Here is a 21263-nt window from a genome sequence, read left to right as displayed (position 1 = left end):
GGACGAATGTCGGTCCAGAGGAGCTGGAGGGGAGGAAGCCGGGTGTGCTAGGTGAGACACCGGCGGGTGGAAGAGCTGCGTGGGCGGCGGGTCTGCGAGCGGGTGCGAGGAGCAGACAGCTCGCTTCCTCTCCCGGCCACGCTCCCCGCCAGCGCCCCCACCCGCCCCTTCCCTTCGCCCAAGGGCGCGCCCCCAGCGCGGCCCGGCCCGCCTCACCTGGTGAAGGCAAAGTACATGAGGCTGACGATGGTGAAGCTGAGCAGCGTGATGGTGTGCGGCCGGTAGAAGAAGTCGATGGTGATGTCCTCCACTTGCTGCTCGTTAATCATCCGGAAATGCATCTTGTAGTTCACATCATCTTTACTCAGCGTCCTGCTCCCCACGCAGGACGCCATGGCCCGCCTCCCCGTCCTGCGGCGGCGGCGGCGGCCCCGGCCCGTGGAGGCTGGGACCCCGGAGGTGACGAGCCGCAGCGGGCGGGCGGGCGGCCGGGTCTGGCGCGGAGCACGGGCTGGGAGCCGAGGGAAGGACCGGCGCAGGAGGGCGGGGTCGCGGCGCCGCCAACGCGGCCTCGCGCGGGGGGCGCCGCTCGCCGCGCCTCGGCGGGCGTTCCGGGAGGGGCATCTCTAGGGACTCACGGTGGCTTTAGATTCCTAGTGGAAGAGCCTTGAGGGGAGCGGCTCGCAGGAGAAGGGAAACTGTGGCCCTGGCCGGCTCTGTCCCCGCACGCCGCCCGCTCCCCCCCCGCGCAGCCTCGCAGATAGTCTCGCCCACTCCCGCCGCAGCCCACGTGGGCGAGGGAGCGCGGCGGCGCCGGCGGGCAGGCGACCAGCGGGTGAGCTGCGCTGCCGGGCGGTACGCGCTGCCTGGCTGGGCGAGTGGCCATCGCGAGAAAGACCACGAGGCACAGGCCTCGCCACAGGTAATTCGGGGGCCGCCGGAGCGCGAGGGGCAGCCGCCCGGCTGGGTTCGGATCCGGCCCCATCCCGATCTAGGCCGCGCCCCGGGGCCTCTAGGCCTTCGTGGCCCAATCGAGGGTGACTAATTTTGTTTTGTATTTTTCCTTGGCTTATGAAAAGAAGACGCAACTATGCCTGTTTATTAGCGCTCTTTGCGGAGGACGCAGAAGGAGGTCCAGTGTGTTAACGGGCTTCCTCCGGAAGTTCGGTGTGGGAACTGAAAAAGGAACTTGTTAAAATGGCCTCGGGAGGGCGTCAGGCAGCCGATGAGAGGCCCTTTATTGCGAAATCATTCCCCCCACCCACCTTTCATCTTCTGATTTCGTTCATTAGCCTTGCGGAGGTCGAAATCTTGAACCCTCACCAAGGAAAATTTAAGTGCCAATTACTACTCCTGACTAAGTACTAAGGCGCACAGTTGCGAACTAGTATATGGTGTATTAATGAACTTCAGAATTATTTAAGGCTTTTTTCCTTAATTTTAACCTTGGTGAAAGAGTCGTGTTAGAGGACTTACCACGATGTAGGGCTTTTATACACATCCGTAACCGCTTTTGAATACTCTGTAGGCAAATGAGTTAACCGTAGTTGCAACTGATTCATTTCCGTCCAATAACCACTGAAACAGTGCAAGGCCCTGGGCTAGTGGGGAGTAGTCCCTGGGAGGGTGGATACAGAGATGAGACCCAGCCCTGCTCTCGTGAACGAATAATTAAGCAATTGTTAAGAAGTATACACAGCAAAGAAATGATATAGAAAAGATAAAAGCAGAAGGATAAACATTAGTTGTTTGCATAAAGATCTTTTAATGAGTATTGTTACAATTCAAAAGTTAATCTTCCTAATGTGGGAGGAGTTTTCATTTGAACCTAGCTCTAGCGGCTTCAGAGTGAATTTGGGATTTCAGGAGTTTTCTTTGAAATAGCACAAAATACGTAGACCTTGAAGTCAAAACTTTGATAGGGATCTACGCTGATAGGGATCTTAAGAATTATTGTATTGTACCCATAAACTTTTTAAAGACTCATTTAGAGAATGGTTATTGAAACCCCTATCATGGACTAGTCATTGTGCTAGACCACCATGAGAAACAGTCTTATGGTCAAGTAAGTCTTCTGTCTTCCAATTAAATGCTCTTCCAACATTGCTGTGCAAAGAAGGAATGTTGTAGGATTGAGGAAAAACGCAACAGGTTTGGAGACTCATTTCCTACTAACAAAAATATCCACCCCCCAAGGTTATTGTGAATACTTTTTTCCTTTCTAAAATCATTTAAGAATGACAGTGAGACATTTCACTTTTATAAATACCTTTCAGGAGACTTCCTAAGCTGCAAATCTCTAAGAGGAGGTTAGACCCTCAAGTATTTATATTTATTTGGTCTATTTCAGAGCATAAAGCAAACTGAATTTCAGGATAGAAATCAAAAAGTTGTAAGCAACAATTAACTCAGAATTCATTTATGTTTGGTTGTAATCAGTAATGATGATGATGGCTAACATTTTTTGGGCATTTTCCATATGCTGGACTCTACGCTGTACTTTATGTGGATTATCTTATTTAATGTAAAATACTATGCATCAGATTTACCCTTGAATTAATCAGGCTAAATATAAAAGTCCTTCATATTCCTGGACTTTAAAGCAATGACAGCCTTTCCTGATGAAAAATCCTTCTAAAAACAACTGCTTTTCCAGTCAAAATATGTATGTATTTATTGCTGGATGCTTATATATTTCTGTCTGTTCATTTTGCTTGTCAGTTTTGACTTTTTTTTTTTTTTGGAAGGCTTTTTTTTTTCTTTTTTCCTACAGAGAAACAAAATTTGGCAAAACTCGTTCAATTCCCTTTTGAGAAACAGCTTTATCTGTGAAATAGTCCGTAATGCTCAACCCTGAGGATGAAGCAAGAAGCAGCCTTCTAGATAGCGATATTTTGATGATTCATTTAAGACTAAGTAGAATTCTGCTTGTTTTTATTTTGTGACCAATGTACATACATAAAATATGTTTGAATAATTCAGTGTTATTGTTTTGATCAGCAGTCTGCTTCTTACACGTCCTTTAAACAAAATTTCAAGAGCACTTAATGGCATCACCTTGTCTTTAAATATTAAATTAACAGGTTCAGCTGTAATTTGAACATTTATAGATTTTTGTTTTAAATAGTTTTTCTCACACCATTGATTTTGCTTTTGGTTTTTAACTTGTACAGCGTATCTTTATTTTTCCAGTTCAGAGGTTCCTGTATTTTGGTTTGTTACTGAAACTTCCTTGTTTTGGGGTTTTCCTGTGCTTGAAAACATCTGACTGCTTTAGTCATCTAATTCGTTAAGCACCTTTTAATTAGAAAAAAACAATCTCCAGTTTATCTTTTTGCTGTTTGAATACTGTTTTAAACACTTACATAAAGTAAGTTTCTCTTTTTTGATGGTTACATATTTCTTTTGTAGGCTACTTTAAGAAAAATGGCCCTGTCAGCCCAACAGATACCCAGGTGGTTCAGCTCAGTTAAACTGAGTAGCTTCATTACTGCTACCCAACTCAGAAAACGTTTTCAGAGACCAGGAAAAACATTGTCGCATCGCTTTTTTGCTCAACCTCAGCTGTCCTCTGACGATTGCTTTCTCCGGTGTGGTTTTAAGACTTATAAGACTTCCTCCTTATGGAATCGTTCCCAGACTACCAGCTCAAATAGTCAAGAGATTAGTTCTGTCCAAAGCACTCTGCTTCCTGCCGTGAATGCGCGGTCACAGAAGACACAGAAGATACCCAGCTTTGACTCTGAGCCGTCTGAGGAAGGTAATTCTGAACTTTCAGAAAATTCCCCTTTACCCCGCTTTGGTAGTTTGAGCAAGCTGCCTGTTTATATTTTGTTAGCCCATTTCAAGTCATACTTTGTGCCAGGAAAGAAAAAGAACAATGCCATTTCTATTCATTTGTTTCTGTTGTGCCTCTAGTTTACTAAGAAAAAGTTTATAGACTAATACGTGTATGATTATTTTAAGCTATATGAATAACATTTGCTTTCTGAATTTCTTATTAGATTCTTTAAAAAATTTTTTTTCTTGTGGTAATTAGGTTTATTAGGGTCTAATTACCCTATTCTTTGTACCTAATTAGGGTATAATTGTACCCAGCTTAAAGTCATCCTTTTGGGGGGATACGGTTTTATGAATTTTGACATAATGCATTTAGTTGTGTAACAGCCATGAAACCAACAAATAGAACAAAGTGAACAAGCAGAACACTGCAAAAGTCTGCTCCCTCCTAAATGCTTCCTATTCTAGGAATATTCCTATGCAAGGACTGTTTCACTGCAAATGAGATAACATTAGGTTAAGTAGAATATGAAAGCAAGCCAGCTAGAGGGTAAGGGCAGGGTGGGGAGGCTGGGCATGAGAAATGAGAAAGGGTAGTGATTAGAGGCAAAAAACAGAACAAAAAAGTCACAGCCCTGATTCCTTAGCTCAAGGTAGGTTACAGTTCCCAGCATCTTTTTTTTACTGTGTTTGACTTTAAACTTCAGAATCAAGGATGTACTAAAGGAGGGTCACAACCTTAGCAAAGCATCACAAGTGGTAGAAACAGAACACTGCAGTCCTCTTACAGACATATTTGAGAATAACTTGGAGGAGAAGGGATTGGATCAACATGAAGACATTTCAGGATGTGATGACTTTAACCCACATAATTCAGGCCTGTAGAATGTGCTGTACTTTTGGCCAAATGAGCAAGCCATGGCAGACTCGATCTCTTTCTCAGAATGTACTTGAAGGTCAGTCGATCTTTCGCATTCATACCTGTTGATTAAAAGTGTCAGAAAGGAAAGGAATTTTGTACAGGACGTCCTTATGGAATAGAAACTTACCCACAAACAGTAGTTGATATCTCTAAATAGTCTTAACCTTACCTCTTAGAAGGTAGGCAATATAGGGACTTCTCAAATGTTGAACTCAGAAATGATGCCAAAGTTTAAAAAGAGGCAAACTAGGCAAAAGGCTGTCTTTATAGAAATAGCTTCAAGTGTCCAGACTGACAAGCTGACTTGCTTCTACTTGTCCACATCCTGGCTCCAAAGGACTGGACGATTTGCCTCCGCTGTCTCCACTGCAGCCAGTTTCTGAGGAGGAGGCTGTTCAGATTATTGCAGACCCTCCACTGCCCCCGTCCTCATTCACGCTTCGAGACTATGTGGATCATTCGGAGACTCTGCAGAAGTTAGTGCTCCTCGGTAAGTCTGAGCAACCCAGAAGTCCTTCTTTAGTGTACTCGGCACTTAGTTTTTCACCTTATTTTTTATATTAGCATTTTTAATCTCTACCAACGTACATACCCATGCATCAAAGTCAAATAGTGTGGAAAGGCATCTAGAGAAAAGCCGTCCTCCCACCTTCCTTCTTCCTGACCTTGTATCCGGATCCCCAGAGTATCTGCTTTTATAGCTCTTTCTGTTTGTGTTTAACCTCTAAATGTTTATGTCATTGTTGACAGTGCTGTTGCATGGTTCATCAGTTTTAGACATCAGTTAGTCTCTTCCACACACACACATACGTTTCCCCTAATTCTCTTTAATTCTCCCAACAGTTTTTAGATAAATCATTAGTCACTGATACTGTTATAATTCTAAGCATTGCTCTCTGCTCTTAGGGCGTGTACTATGATTGTTTCCGTTCCGCTGCAGTCTTTCATTTTCCCTGAGTTAATCATTGCTTTGTTTTTCATTTGATTAGTTTTCTCTTAAATTTTCCCACGCCTTCCAATGGCCACTCAGGACAGTTTTTCCTGCAGTCAGTCCTATCAGATGATTTTTCACTTGTCCCTACTACCCCCGACCTTCCTTCTGGAGCCCACTACCCTCCTGGTTTGGATGGTTTCTCTCTAGGCCTGCTCTGTAACTAGCTTAGCTTGTTGACCAGTAGGATGCGCCTAGATCTGGATGGTTGAAGGTAGCCAAGAGATATCAGTGCAAACTTTTATTAGTCCTTTTATTTTCAGTCTAGCGCCTTATTGCAACCTTCTGTTTTTCCCATTATCTCTGGATCTGGTGCTTTTATTTGATTTTTTCCAGATAAAGAACCTCCTTTGGGGAACTATGTTCAATATCTTATAATAACTTTTAATGAAAAAGAATATGAAAATGAATATATGTATGTATATGCATGACTGGGACATTGTGCTGTACACCAGAAATTGACACACTGTAACTGATGGTACTTCAATTAAAGGAAAAAAAAAAAAAAGAACCTCCTTTGGGGGATTGAGGAATAGGACAGGTAAAGGATTATCTCTCAAATCCATCGCTTCTCTCATTTTTCAGTCACTGCCTTAGTTTAAGCCCTCATTTTTCAGTGAAAAATTAGGAGCTTCCTACCTTGATAGTCTTCTTTTCAGCAGCATTGCCCTGATAATCTCTCTGACGTCGGTGCTCTTTCTGAAATGCAGGCCTGATTGTGTCAGTGACCTGCTTGAAATCCTGCAAAGCGCTTCCTGGCCTGGCCCTTACTCACCTTTTTTTTTAGCTTCACTTGCTTGCCACTCCCCTCCTTTTTGTTGGCCAGGTCTGATAACTGGAGAACTTCACTCAAGTTCAGGTAACTTCCTGAGTGTCGTCTCTGACCCTCCGGGCAGAGTGACCCCCTTTTCTGGGCTCTTCGCATCACCCCCTGCTCACTTCAGTCCTGGCACTAGTAACACTGTTATGCTTATTTACTCGTCTGTCCCTGTGCAGGTTACTCAGATGTACAGGGAATGGCCTTTGTTCTCAAGAAGCTTCAAGTCTTCAGAAGCATCTAAATATACATATAGAAGAATAACTGAAATCCAAAAATGAGAGGTCAAGTGATAAATCCCACAAAAGAGATACAAATGAAGTGTTCCCGTGGGTTCAAAGACGAGAGAAAGGTGACATCTGCTTCAAGCAGGAAAGCCGGTCCCCTTCCTTTTGGAACGGCTTTCCCAGCCTGTGATCGGTGCTGCGGGTAATACAAGATAAACGTAAGACCCACGTGGTCCCTGCCTTTAGATAATTCACAGTATGCTTGGAGCTTTGAAATACGCTTCAGCCATTCCCTCATCTGTCTGCTGATACTTCAATGGCATATCTTGGCAGTAACTTAAATGACAGCACCTTAGAGAAACCATGATTACATTGTCAAACAGTATTTTTATTTTTTATATTTTTGTTGAAAACCCATAGTCCTTCTTTATTTTATAACAAAATTGGAATTAAATTACAAGGATCCATGTGACCCCAACTTTTGTCAATCATTTCATGATTTTTGAGGCTCTGGCTCCTTTCCTTGGCATGGTGGCCCAGCCTGAAAAAAGTATAAACTTTGTTGTTTGTCCAAAAGCATTTTTGAGGACCCAGCTATCCTGGCTCTTCTCTGCTTCTCAGATCTGCTTTCTGCCTTTCTGTCTGTCCTGTATCCCAGGAGGCTAACCTCTGCACGGGGGCTCCTTGCCAGCTGGCCTCTGAGCAGCGTCAGCCAGTGGGAGGCACTCGCAGGGGGAGAGGGAGGGCAGGTGGGAATATTTCCCCCATCCCCTCCCTGCTCTGGGTCATGTAATCACCGCGCTCCATGACAACAGCTCCCACTGGGCAGCCCTTTCTTAATCGCTTCCAGCTCCCTCTTGGTTCGGGTAATACTTTTTTCTCCCTGTCTCTTTAGCGCTAGGGATGCCCTTGTTTGCTCCCTAGACTCTGCTCACACCACTGTACAGAGTTCCTTCATTAAAGTTCTTTTCACTTGAACTTGGTAGGGCAACTTCTGTTGCCCGTCAGACCCCGATTGATACACTAAATGTGTGTATCCATGGCTGAATACAGTGGTCATTTTAGTTACTAAACTGATGGGCTAAAGCCAGCTTAGAACGTGGTCATCTAGAGTTAGAATCATGTATTACTCATTTTTTATATTCCCGGAAGTGCCTGTTCCGTAGGAGGCATTCAGTGACTATTTTTTCAAGTTAATGAAATCGTGAGTAAGCCCAAGTGATTTGTGCTGACAGCAGTGTGCTCTCCTGGTGAGATTCTGCTCTCCTGTTGCTGTTAAAAAGCAGCTTTTCAGGATTTCTGTTTCAGCACAGTCAGGGTGTGACAGCTCATGCTGAGCAAGGCACTTCAGCACATGTCAGCTGTAATGTTTAGTTACACTTGAGGTCTGAACCCTTTATGTTATTTTTAAAGCATCCCTTGCCACATTTATCACAGATTTTTGGAACTAGTTTCTGTCTTACTTATCCATCCATCCATCCATCCATCCAATAATTTGATTTTTCTATTAATATTTTTAAATTACAAAAGAATTACATCCAGTTGCTAAAAGTGCACCTGTAATGCTAAAAGTGCACCTATTACAGGAGGAAGAACTCTTACCTTATCTACATCTCCAGTTCGACTTTCCAAAGGTAACTACTGTCACCAATTTGTCGAGTAGCTCTTCCCATCTTTTTCTATGCAAATATATGTATGTTACAGAAAGCCATACAGCGGGTCTTATATTTTTATGTAGTCAAACTTAATATTATTTTTAAAATTCTGTGTTTTCTTCTAGTAGCTTTTAAGTTAGTATACATTTAGATTCTTAATGTATCTGAAGTTAATTTTTGTATCAGATATAGAAGGAACTCTTAATTATTTGTCAAACATATAGCTAGAGGTCCCATTATATTGTAATGAAGTCTGTCTTTTCCCCCATTGATTTAAAATGTCATTATTATTGTATACTAGGTTTTTTTGTTCATCCTGGATCTGTTTTGAGGGTGTGTGCTTGTGTAATCTATTTTTCTGTTCATGATCATCTCATATCAATACCTGTTTAATATCAAGAAACTTGGGTTTGGAATTATATTTGCATCTAATAATACATAGAATTTTACAATTTATTTTTCTGGTTTAGACACCATTTTAAAAAGTGTTTTTATTTCATTACTTTTATATTTAAGACTGTAAAGTTGCATTTAGGAATCCGTTTGAGTTATTTTTTAACCTAAAGAAATATTTTTAAGGATATAAAATTTAAGTCTAAGTAAAAGTTTTAGATTGTCTTTGAATGTTTATTTTAAAGATAAAGAACGGGCCTTTCCTATTCATGTTTAATTTTTTTTTAACGAGAGAATAAAATGCTCAGTTTTAATGAGAATTTGGAATCAAAGGTTACTCTGATTCCCTGCCTAATTAATGTGGACATCTAATTATATCCATGACCAAAGAATACTTTAAAATAACAACTTGCTTTCTCCCCCTTCTTCCTTCCTCTCCTGTCCCTTGTCTCATTTACTTAGATTACTTAAGATTATGAGGATATGTGAAGGTTAAGGTGGGGCACTTTCTGCTTTGCTGTGTATTTCAGGGCAGAGCTACATATGTTTACCTGTTTCATGCAGACATTTCTTTTGCTCCTTTGAGGTACTTGTCTTTATGCTAAAAACCTGGAGAATGTAATGAGTAAGACATAGGGTCACTTTTATTCCCCCTTGAAGGGGATCATAAACAAATTTTTTAAATAATACTTATAACTAAAGAAGTGATAAACTCCAAAGAAAGTAACAGTTTATTCATAGGGTTTGTTACCCTGCAGAGCTACCAGTTAAGAAGTTACCGTGGAGATCATTAGGGGTTTATAAGAAACCTGCAAACAATATTCAAGAAACTGTAGGTAAAAATGATGATTCTAGGTCAGCATGAATTGGTTTGGGTGGAAGTTTAGCCCCAAATTTACTGTTTCCCTCTATACACGGCTTTGAAATAAATTCTGCATTTTTATTTTAATTTGTTTTTATTTCTGCAACCAATTTAGTTTTAAAATATTTAGAAGCTTCTGTTGACCTGTCTCAGGTCTCCTTTGGATAGGTTGTTGATCTCCATCACTGACTTCTTATGTTTCTATCTATGCAGTTTAATGACTCAGCTAAGGTTATCTTTAAGTAGTGTTTGTAATTTATTGCAGGAGTGGATTTATCCAAGATAGAAAAACATCCGGATGCCGCCAACCTCCTTCTGAGACTGGACTTTGAAAAGGACATTAAGCAAATACTCCTGTTTCTTAAAGATTTGGGTATAGAGGATAACCAACTAGGAACATTCTTCACTAAAAACTACGCTATTTTCTCTGAAGATCTTGAAAATCTTAAGACCAGGTATGGCTTTTAGAATGATTTTCACATAACCCAAGAAGTGGTTATGAAAGGAAGTATATGTGTAAGTTAGTTTTTAAGTCTCAGTGGCACCAGGATCTACTGACATGATGAATGTGTATACTGTTTTTTTTGTTGTGGACGTTCTTTGATCAGAATTAAGTATGTGGGTCAGTTCTTTTGTTCAACTACCCAATATTTTTATGTTTTCAGCTTATTGCTAAGTTAATACTTAACTGTTTCTCTTTGGAAACTTGAATAATTTTTTTTTAATCTATTAACAAATGGCTAAATTATCTGAGGTCACACTTAAAGTTATGAGAGCCTGAGCTTTTTTATTGTTTTTTCTGGCCAATTTTCAATGGTTGACATTTGACATTCTTTGGCAAGTTATTGTATAATTTGCTTAATCATTTCCGTCAGTTGGCTATTTTGGTTTTTCCTTTTTTTTCTTCCTTAAATAACATTTCTATAAATATCTTTGTACTTCTCTCTGTGAGAACTGATTCAGTGAGATAGTATTGATCTGTGAGGTAGGAATCCTTCTAGGCATTGGGAACACCACAGAGTAAGACAGAGTCCTTGTCTTTAAGTTCACATCTTGGATTTATCATCATCTCCACCTCTCACCTAAATCAGGTCTTCCCAGATTCCCTGAGTGAGAGCACTGTTCACCCTGTTGCGCAAATCAGAAACACTGGTATGAACTTGACTTCTCTTTTGTCATCCACGTCTAATACCTTACCGAGGCCTGTTGGTTCTATTTTTCTGTCTCTCAAATCAGTCAGTGCATTTCTCGTAATCTTCACTTTGAACACCTAACCTCAGGTCCCCATCATTTCACATGAAAAATACTACAACGGTGTCCTAACTAGTCTGCAGACTCTTCTCACACTGATTTCAGGGAGCTTTGCAGTTCCTTGAACCATCAGGGTCTAATGCCTTATCTCTGAATTAGGGAAAAATAGAACAAAAAAACTGCATTCCTTACATTGAATAATTTGAGCCCATATTATATACGAAGGCACTTAGCTAGTCCTGAACCATGTAAGACAGACACACTCTCTCCCTTCACGGGACTGACAGTCTGGTGTGACTTAGACCGGCTGTTACAGCACACGGGAGAGAAAGAGTGATTCTAGGAGACAGGCTGACATATCTAGCTCTGCTCCTCCTGGCTGCCTGGAACACTAATTCTCTCCCCATTCAAGACCCAACTTGCCCTTTTGCTCAAGGTTTATTCAAGGGAAGAGTACACACCAGGAAGTGGAGATCACTGGGAGCCATTTCAGAGGCTGCCAGTGCACCATTATTATTTATATCACCATTTTACAGGAAGGGCACAGAGACGTTAAATAATTTGCCTAAGATAACCCAGCTAGTGTAAGTGGCAGAGCTGGGATTCAAATCACTTGGTCTAATTCCAGAGTCCTGGCTACTACACCATACTGTCTCCCTACTTTTAATTCTATGCAGGAAATATAAGGTTAAAAGGAGCTTAAGTTACTTTCTCAAGATTGCACGTGCTGCTAACAGTTAAGGTATATTTTCACGTCGATAGTATAGACTAATGGTTCCCAAACCTGGCTGACTGACAAAGCAAACTGTGGAGCATTTAAAAAAATTACTGGGAATTTTTTAATAGGTAATTTATCCACATGCACTCAAAAGGATATATAATGAAAAATAAGCTACTGGAAGAGGCAAGGGTATGATAACCTTTACTGAACTTAGCTTCTGGCTCTGTTATGTACGGCAGTCTTATTTTCTAGAATTTCTATAATACTGATTTCATACGCTTGTTTTCTTTTCAATAAAGAGAATTTGAAATGTACAAATGAGTAATCTGCATTTAAATTATCAGAAATTTTTTTTTGGCTGGGCCTTAAAACTTAATATTTTAGTGGAAAAGTTATCACAACATGAACAACAGTTTCAATAACGTTTTAATCAGATACTGATCTTTGATGCAACCAAAGGAAAAAAAATTGGTGATCCTCCTTCCCACCTGCTTATTCCTGACCCTTGTCAGCCTTGCAAGACCCATCTCTGGAGGCAGCTACGATTATCAAGTTTTTTCCTCAACTTGCTAAGAATGTTCTGTCATACACAAGCATGTGTGTGTATCTGTGTACACACATACACAAGAACACACATATACAGTTGGTAGCATTTACACACACTATTCTGCACCCAACCATAACTACATGTTGGAGATAGGTTTTTGTTGGCTTTTCTTATTCTTAACCCGACTATGGGTCTGTCTAGTCCCCTCCTGGTAAAGATGGGGGTGATTTCTGGTCTTTCCTATCACAGAGATGCTGCAGTGACTCCCCCGGTATGTACATCATTTCACACATATTGGTGTGTATCTGTAGGATGTATTTTTAAAAGTAGAATTACTAGGTCATTGATGGGGTGTGTGCATGTATACTTTTAATAGATATTGACAAATTGTCCTTCGTGTAGGTTAGTTGTAGTTTACATTCCCACCAACAGTGTACAGAAGTGCCAGGTTCCCTGTTATCCTCACTAATCCAGTCTCTTCAAACTTTATGAGTTCAATGCATTTTATAGATAAGAACAGTGCCTCTTTTTTGCTTTGGAAATGACGTTTGGCCCATCAGATATTTGGAGGATCTTTTCATATGTCAAACTTGTGTTTATATTTCCTTTTCTATATGTCCTTTGCCATTTTTAATGGGCTTTTTTTTTTGGTAAGCAGTCTTTTATATATTAACAAAATTAGTTCTTTCTCTGTGACACGTTGTAAGTATTTTTCCCAGCTTGTCACTTGTCTGACTTCGTTGATGGTGGGTTTTTTGTTTTTGTTTTGCCTTGCATTTAAAATTTTTATGTAATTAAAATTTATCAATCTTTTCTCTCATCACCTCTAAGGGACTGGCTTAAAGGAGTAATGTTATTGAGTATAAAATATAAGTTCTGATATGTGGTATAAAAATATGGGTATTAGAAGTAGGCATGCATGAGTTTAAATTTCAGCTTTGTAATTAATTAGCTGCTGGTCTGAGACAAGTTATTTCCGAATCTCTGTTTCTTCAGGTGCAATGTGGGGCATTTACCTCGTCACACAGGGTTTTTTTTGTTTGTTTTTGTGTTTGTTTTCCTGGTGAGAATTAAACAAGATCATGTCCTGGAATTTTAGGCATTTAAGTAAACTGCCTTTTGTATATTTATAGATTTTTTTTTTAAATAAATAATGTAATTTTATAGTCAGACTCTCTATATTTTACTACCTTACTTTGGTTCCCAGAAACTTATCAGGAAAGTTCTCAGTTGTTAACAAAATACATATTGAAAGATTCTAGTAACAATTGTTTATGAAAATACATTCTCAGTAAATGTACTGAAATAAAAAATTCCTCTTTTCAGTGTTAGCCATTCTTGACGGACTTTCTTCATAAAAAGAGTTCTGAATCTCTTCTCTTCTTAATTTGTGTGTTTTCTACTCTTAGCAAAGAAAGAAAGAAATTCTTAAACAGAAGCTATTTCGTTTTTTTTCTACCAACTAATAAAATGTCAGGTTCACTGAAAAGGGAATCTGTCAGTCGATGTTAGAAACACTGTCTGTGTCTGCGTGTACGTGGAAGCCCTTCTAGAGCTGGTGAATGCTTGTTTTCTTCTCACCATTTTGGGGCCCTTATTATTGAAGTCGCGTGACACTAAATATTTCTCTTATGTGCACGTATTCTGTTTGTTTCTCTAGAGTGGCTTATCTACAGTCAAAAAATTTCAGTAAGGCAGACATTGCACAGATGGTCAGAAATGCACCATTTTTGCTGAGTTTTTCAGTGGAAAGACTGGATAACAGATTGGGATTTTTTCAGAAGGAACTTGAACTTAGTGTGAAGAAGGTAAAGAAAAGGGGAGAATTTGTATGTTTCCACATCAACTACATTTAGTAACTGCTAAATCTGTTTCTAACCGATACCTGTCCCATATGAATTCTATAAATGCCTAGTATTTTCTGTACAAAAATGAGTTACCTTGCTAGGGTAATCATATAGCTGTGTTGTTTTATAATAATTCCATAAAATTAGTTCCTTAAGTTTTATTCTCAGCACTAATTTTTTCCTCAAACAGTGTTAAGTTTATGTATTTCTGGGCTTAGCATTTCTCTGCTGGGTCATATTTTACATTTTAGTTTTGTATTCCTAGTAATGCTTTGTTTTTTTCCAAACCAGTTGAATATGCAAATGTATTAATAATAGATTGTTTTATAACTGTAGACTAGAGATCTGGTAATTCGTCTCCCAAGGCTCCTCACTGGAAGTCTGGAGCCTGTGAAGGAAAATATGAAGGTAGGACACCTGTAAGTTTTTTCTTGTTTGTTTCTTGTATAGTCAGTTTACAATGTTGTGTCAAGTTCCAGCGTAGAGCACAATTTTTCAGTTATACATGAACATACATATATTCATTGTTGCATACTCTTCACAGTGAGCTACCACAAGATCTTGTATATATTTCCCTGTGCTATACAGTATAATCTTGTTTATCTATTCTATATATACCTGTCAGTGTCTACAAATTTTGAACTCCCAGTCTGTCCCTTCCCACTCCCTTCCCCCTGGCAACCACAAGTTTGTATTCTATGTCTATGAGTCTGTTTCTGTTTTGTATTTATGTTCTTTTTTTTTTTTTTAGATTCCACATATGAGCAATCTCATATGGTATTTTTCTTTCTCTTTCTGGCTTACTTCACTTAGAATGACATTCTCCAGGGACATCCATGTTGCTGTAAATGGCATTATGTTGTCATTTTTATGGCTGAATAGTATTCCATTGTATAAATATACCACATCTTTATCCAGTCATCTGTTGATGGACATTTAGGCTGTTTCCACGTCTTGGCTATTTAAATAGTGATGCTATGAACATTGGGGTGCAGGTGTCTTTTTGAAGTAGGGTTCCTTCTGGATATATGCCCAGATGCCTGTAAGTTTTTGAGAAATCCATTTCTTTAAGTGTTTAAGTCCTCTGAAGAGGATAGATTTGCTACCATCACCTTAAAGAAAACTAGATTGTAAAAGAAGTTACTTCTAAAAAGACGGACAAGGAAATGATACAATAAATATCTAGCAAGCAGTTGATTTTAGTTTCTGATATTTTCACATGTTGAGCCGGTGTGGCATGAATAAGTGGCCTTGCAGACACTGATCCCCGTAATCCTCGAGTAGCAGGTTGGGTGTCTGCTCCCTTTGCCCAGTGTGAGGGTCTGTGTCTTTGTCACCTCGGGGGAACATGAGCTGTGGAGCCTGGAGCCAAAAGGCTTCTTTGAAGAGAGTAGTGGCCAGTGTGTTGCTCTCAGAACCTGTGCCACCTGCCAGCTCTGGTTCTGTCACAGAACATCCCAGACCTTCTTCACTGTCCTCCCTCCATGAGGACAGTATAGAACCAAGGGCAGCTGGCATGTTAGCATACGAAGCTGTAGTGGTATTTGGAATTATATAAAGCCTATTTTCTGAGGTGCTTCAAGTGTCTCATACTCAGCTGTTGAAGAATTTTATTGAGTACCTGCTCATGCTCTGGGCTGGGGAGATAGTCCCTGCTCTGTGGTGCTTACAGCTCAGCGAGGGGTTGCATGCATGGTGGCCAGAACAGTGGGCTGGTGAGGGGTTCAGGAGACTGACTGCACACAAGAGGACCTAACCCACATTTAGGTGATCTCGAATTTTGACATGTAGTTTTTCCAGATGACATGTATATGAGGGTGCTTGGAAGCAGAGGCTCAGGAAGCACTTTGAAAATCTTACTGCCCGCCTGTGTGGTGTGGAGCCCACACAGACAGCCTGACCAGGCCCCTTTGTCCACCGTTATTCTGTCTCGTAATTATGATAGCTCCTTGGTGATCTTCATGATGATCATCAGGCTGTGAGTAGCTCACTCTCAGGAGAGGGGTTTAAAGTTCAGGTTACCCCAGAAGCAGGAAGCCATGAACCCTTAAGGGCATTGGCATAGCCGTCTCCAGATTTTAACATCCTAATTTTAAATTTTGAAAGAATCAATGTGTCCTCTGGCATATTACCAAAATAACTATTTCTGTCGGTGATTCATAGCAACTCTGTTTTCTTTTAGGTTTATCGACTTGAACTAGGTTTTAAACATAATGAAATTCAACATATGATCACCAAAATCCCAAAGATGTTAACTGCAAATAAAAGGAAACTTACCGAGACTTTTGACTACGTGCACAACGTGATGCGCGTTCCCCACCATATCATTGTGAAGTTCCCACAGGTAAGGAGCGTGTGGCTCTCTGTTCCATAAGCACTGTCATCGCCCTTAGCACACAGTGCTGTCCACTTGTGAAAACCCCTTGCTGTTTGTGAAGGAATTGGACCAAATGCAGTATAGTTCTGAGAGTTGCATTAAGATCTTTTTTTTCCCGCATCTTTTGATCAAGAACACGTCTAGCAGATGTAGTCGAGGGACCACCTGTGAACAGTCTACAACTTCTAGGGCACACATGTACATCTTGGGAGGACATATAAGTGACGAATCTATTTCCCTGTGGTTTGCACCTATTCCTGGTTCTACCTGTTGGAATCTAACTTATTCTCTCTTACGCTTTTCTCCATTTAGGTTTGAAATACGCCACTGCTCTTAAAGGTTCTTTCAATTTGAAGTGTACTTTTTTATTCACAATCTATCTAAATCCATTAGTTAACAAGCCATATTGTAATGATCTATCAAAGCATAGAACACTTCTAGTTAGCCATCACGCCAAAGCCATAATTACATTTTCTAAAGTAATTAGACTTTACTGTTCTTTACCGAGTGGATGACATTATCTGCTTGTTCACAAGAATGTTAACTCTTTGTAAGCAGAGATCTTGTCTGATTTATATACTGCTGAATTCCCAGACTCTGAAACTATACCGGGCCGATTAGTAGGTACTGGATAGATATTTGTTGAACAGATGAATGATTGAATCTCATAAAAGTCATCCTTCTTCCCTGTGTGGCATGTGAATAGACACTCAGTGAGTATTCACTGGATAAATGAAAGATTGGATTTCATCAACGTAATCCCTCTACTCCATTTGGTACATGTGTTCCTGATGTAAAGGTGGGCAAAGAAATATGACTTTAATATAACTCTCCGAACTGGACTGCGCTCAGTACAATTCCCCTTCACAAACAGCAGTGTTTATTTATCTATCATGCTTCACTATGAATGGGTCCTTAATAGAGAATTTTTCCGTTTTATCATATGTATTCATTATAAAAAGTGTTAGAAGCCTGGTGGTGCAAATTTGGCTTATGGAAGCACTGTAAAGTAAATCATCTTCAACTAAAAAGCAATAACAATTTGTTTTCCACTGGGTTGGTTGATAACTCAGTGACTGTAGAGCATGATAGAAAAGATCTGAGGATTAAAAAAAAAATCAATGAGTCATGTGTTCTTGTGGAACCTGTATTCTAGTGTGGAAGACAAGTTCTTAAAATGTAATCACTTTCCATAATGTTAGCATCTTAACCAGATATCTTACAGAGCTATTGATTTAATTTAGGAGAGGTAGGAAAATCACAGAAATAGTAATAGCCATTGATTGCTTATTTACTATGTGCCAGCTCTGTCTTTACTGCTTTACTTAAATTCATTTCATCCTCACAACAAGCAGATGTGGTGGGTACTATTATTATCCCTATTTTTACAAATGAAGAAATTAAGCATAAAGAGATTCAGTAAGTTGTCCAAGGTTACCCAGGTAACAGGGGCCAGAGCTGGGATTAGAACCCTGGCAGTCAGTTTGAAAACGCACATGCTTACCTAGGATATACTGCCACTCTAAGAAGATGACAGCTGAGCTGTCAGTAGAATGAGTGGAGTCTCAAAAATGGACAGAGACTTTCCAAGGAGAGGGAACTATAAACTTGACTAGATGCATCAAAATCAGTTGTTTGAAAAAACAGGTTTTAGGCCCCCCACATCCTAGCTCTGGGAAGTCCAATTGTAGAACAACTGTGGCTTCCATAGCAGGAGGATTCTCAGACTCCTAGGGGTCTGGGTAGTATTGTAAAAAAAAAAAAAAAAAATTAGTAGAAAAATACATTAATTGACAGCAGGACCATGAGGGAACTGATACCGACTTTAAATTTTTGGCTGGTGCTTTAAAAATTTAGTGTTGTGAAACAGCTTTCTCATGCAAAAACAGTTTAACAGTTCTGGTTGGTAGTTATTTTTACGATTAATTAAAAACAGGGAAACAATTTTAACTTAATAAGTATGGTTGATTTACTCATTTCAAAGCAGTGGCGGTAATTAACATGAGGGAGTCACTAGTGCAGGAAAGAGGCTATATTCTGCTTCCTCTAAGACCTTGTTTCTCCTCTTCGCCTGCGGGCTTCTGCGAAGGCAGAGCTGGAGTCCAGTTAGGATGAGAAGGGATCAGTAATTCTCCACTTAGAGAGTTTTTTTTTGTTTGTTTGTCTGTTTGTTTTTGCTTATTTGCTGAGAATTGAATGGATCATTAATAGGATGAAACTTTTCTGACATTGCATAGTGGTCCCTGGTGGTCAGCAGCGAGAGTGAGAGAGAGAGAGTGCGAGAGAGGGAGGGAGGGAGAGGTTGGGGGAGGGGAGAGAGAATCCAAGCCTTTCCAAGTGATCTGTTAATTAGTTTGTTTCCACTTGAACATAATGACTCCTGGAGGTTATGTGCCATGTGGAGCATCCCCAGTGTATCTGAATACAGCCAAGAGAAGAACCTGAGACGGAACACTGAACGTGGTTCATTGGTCCTGGCCCCGAGCCTCACAGATGTGTCTTCAGCTTGGGGCTCTGTTTTAAGTCTGGCCACATCTCCCAGGTCTCCCTCCTTTCTTGCATCTGGCTGTCAGGACTTAGCCCGCTTCTGATTCCTTTTTCAAGTTATTGCCCTCATTCCACTCCCTCAGGAGTTTTAACCCCAAGGCGGGTAAGCCACTCCCCTGAGGTCCAGGTACATTTCATTTTGATACCAATCAGAGGGAGCACCAGGAATTAAAAAAGAAAGAAAGAAGGGAAAAATAGGGGAGCGTCACAGATTATGAAATCTTACACAATCTTTGATGCCGTAAACCTTGATCTCTAACTTTGGGTCTCAAACTTGGCAAGCATGAGACTCCCTTGGTGGACTTGTGGGCCCCACTCTCAAAGTCTCTGGATAAGGAGGTTTGGGGTGGAGCCTGAGAATTTGCTTTCTTAACAGCTTCTCCCATCTCCCTGGATTAGTCTGGTCTTTGCCTGTAATGTAGCCCTTTATTATTTTATAACTGTTGTTTGTTAAGTTTTGAGTCCCTTTTTAATCATAATTTCTTAGCAGAAGCCAAAGGGTTTAAACCCTCTAGCATACTTAATGGAGCATGTGGTCAAAACTTTGTACTTGCTAGCCTATTAAAATTTTTAGCCAAATAAACAGTTCATTTTTCAGTGCATAATGTTTTTTTTTTTAACTTTTTTTTTTTCCCTAGGTATTTAATACAAGGTTGTTCAAAGTCAAAGAAAGGCATTTGTTTCTTACCTATTTAGGAAGAGCACAGTATGATCCAGCAAAACCTAACTACATCTCTTTGGACAAATTGGTATCTATGCCTGATGAAATATTTTGTGAAGAGATGGCCAAGGCCTCAGTACAGGACTTTGAAAAATTCTTAAAAACTCTTTAGTTTTTGATGAATGTTAAAATGTAATAATGTAAATGAATGTATATATGAATAAATTAATATATTTTAAAATAAATGCCTTAAGCCTCAATTGATACTGGAAACAATTTCTTGTTATTGTAAATTTGGGTACACTTTTGGTGGATGTTTCTTACAAGTTCCTGGTAGCGTAATTCACCTTTGACTCAACGATTTCCTTCCTTGGGAAAGAGAACTAAAGTTACAGCAAGCTTAGAGAAAGAGAGTCATTGTACTGGAGGCTGGTGTATTGCCCCTCTGGTGAAGATGAGAACAGTAAGGATTATCCTCTTTATTTTCAAGGTCTTTTAAAGTGGTTTCATCACAAGACAGCTCTATTTTCTTTGAACTGTTAGGAGCTTCTGTAGCATAAAGTATTACCTACGTAATATACTACTCACTTAGATAATGCTACAAAACACAGTCGATTTTGGATTAGCTACACTGTTACGTTCCTGAGCACAGATATTCATAGTTGGCCACAGTTGGCTGCTAAGAATAAGGAAAGGACAAGGGATAGGGACGACAGTAGTTTGTAGGTAAGCAGTGAGACCAGGTAAAAGGCCATAACAAACCTTTGACTTACTACCAGTGTGTAAAGATTTATAGCATGAATTGATACTTTTTTTTTCCATTTACCATTTAGACATATAATTCTGAGCAAGTGATTTAACCTCTGAGTCTGATTCTTTATTTGTAAAATGAGGCATCATGACTTCGGTTACCTGCCTTGGGGTCACAAGATTGAGTAGACTTAATACTGGTGGCCCCCAAGGAACCAACACCTGGTATTTGCACTCGTGTTGTAGTCCCCTCCCACACTGACTCTGGGCTGGTGCACTCTGGTTCATGGGACACTTGCACATCTGTGCTTATCCTCTTGGAACCTCGAGTCAGGATTTTTCTTGGCCCAAGCATCACAGGACCATCCCTAGCTTTAATGGGGGCAGAGAAGTGCAATCCTGCCATATGCCTGGAGGAAAACCAAAAATAATTTTTGAATCAATACTAATGATTATCAGCAAACATCCAGGCTCTCTAGACTTAACACCTGTAGGAGCTGGATTTTGCGGCAGTCTTGGGTATCTAATCCCTCAGCAAGGTCTTCCTTCTCACTGTCTTCACCCAGGAACCAGCAAACTGAAACTTGAAGGGTGAAAAGGAAGGGAGAAGAGTTTACGGAGTACTTCCTGTGGCAATATGCCAACTTACAAGTGTATTGCATTTCTTCATATCTCAGACTTGACTTTGGCTGGTGTAGTCTGGGAACAGCCATTCATCACTTCTTAGTACTATGTGTGGCACTGAGTAACTTGAGAAATTGGGGGGGGGGGCACAGAGAAGGGAGAAGGCAACAGAATTTTAGAACTGGATTGTGACTAAGATCATCAGATCTTTTGAATTTACAATTATATGGAATTCCGTACTGTCCTAGGTCTCAGGATGGAAGAAAAAGACATTGGTGGGTAGTTGCTATG

General features: G+C 40.2%; 2 protein-coding genes across 4 annotated transcripts in view; one reads left to right on the top strand and one right to left on the bottom strand.

Moving 5' to 3' along the window:
- PTDSS1 (phosphatidylserine synthase 1) overlaps positions 1–517 on the bottom strand; it is a 59011-nt gene extending 58494 nt beyond the window's left edge. Inside the window, exon 1 of one of the 3 annotated variants that reach the window (XM_074352590.1) lies at positions 217–517. In XM_074352590.1, coding sequence (XP_074208691.1) covers positions 217–395 — 179 coding nt within the window. In that variant the 5' untranslated portion in view covers positions 396–517. The remainder of the gene's footprint in view (positions 1–216) is intronic. The other 2 variants (XM_074352591.1, XM_074352592.1) reach the window with 2 other exon arrangements.
- Positions 518–647: 130 nt separating this feature from the next.
- On the top strand, positions 648–19858 carry MTERF3 (mitochondrial transcription termination factor 3). The gene is made up of 8 exons (XM_010968018.3): positions 648–922; positions 3412–3760; positions 5040–5192; positions 9913–10102; positions 13827–13974; positions 14350–14421; positions 16196–16357; positions 19576–19858. The coding sequence occupies exons 2-8, from the start codon at positions 3427–3429 to the stop codon at positions 19768–19770; spliced, it is 1254 nt and encodes a 417-aa protein (XP_010966320.1). The 5' UTR covers positions 648–922; positions 3412–3426; the 3' UTR covers positions 19771–19858.
- The last annotated feature ends 1405 nt before the right edge of the window (positions 19859–21263 follow it).

This window comes from Camelus bactrianus, chromosome 25 (genome assembly GCF_048773025.1).
Source record: "Camelus bactrianus isolate YW-2024 breed Bactrian camel chromosome 25, ASM4877302v1, whole genome shotgun sequence".
NCBI lineage: Eukaryota > Metazoa > Chordata > Mammalia > Artiodactyla > Camelidae > Camelus > Camelus bactrianus.
This window is presented reverse-complemented; position numbering and strand designations above follow the sequence as displayed.

Bases quoted from the DNA above. Each gene is read 5' to 3' on its own strand.
- MTERF3 (XM_010968018.3), top strand. From the start codon at position 3,427: ATGGCCCTGTCAGCCCAACAGATACCCAGGTGGTTCAGCTCAGTTAAA. The intron at 5,193-9,912 runs GTAAGTCTGAGC...AATTTATTGCAG, and splicing joins GCAGAAGTTAGTGCTCCTCG to GAGTGGATTTATCCAAGATA. The intron at 16,358-19,575 runs GTAAGGAGCGTG...TTTTTTCCCTAG, and splicing joins TCATTGTGAAGTTCCCACAG to GTATTTAATACAAGGTTGTT.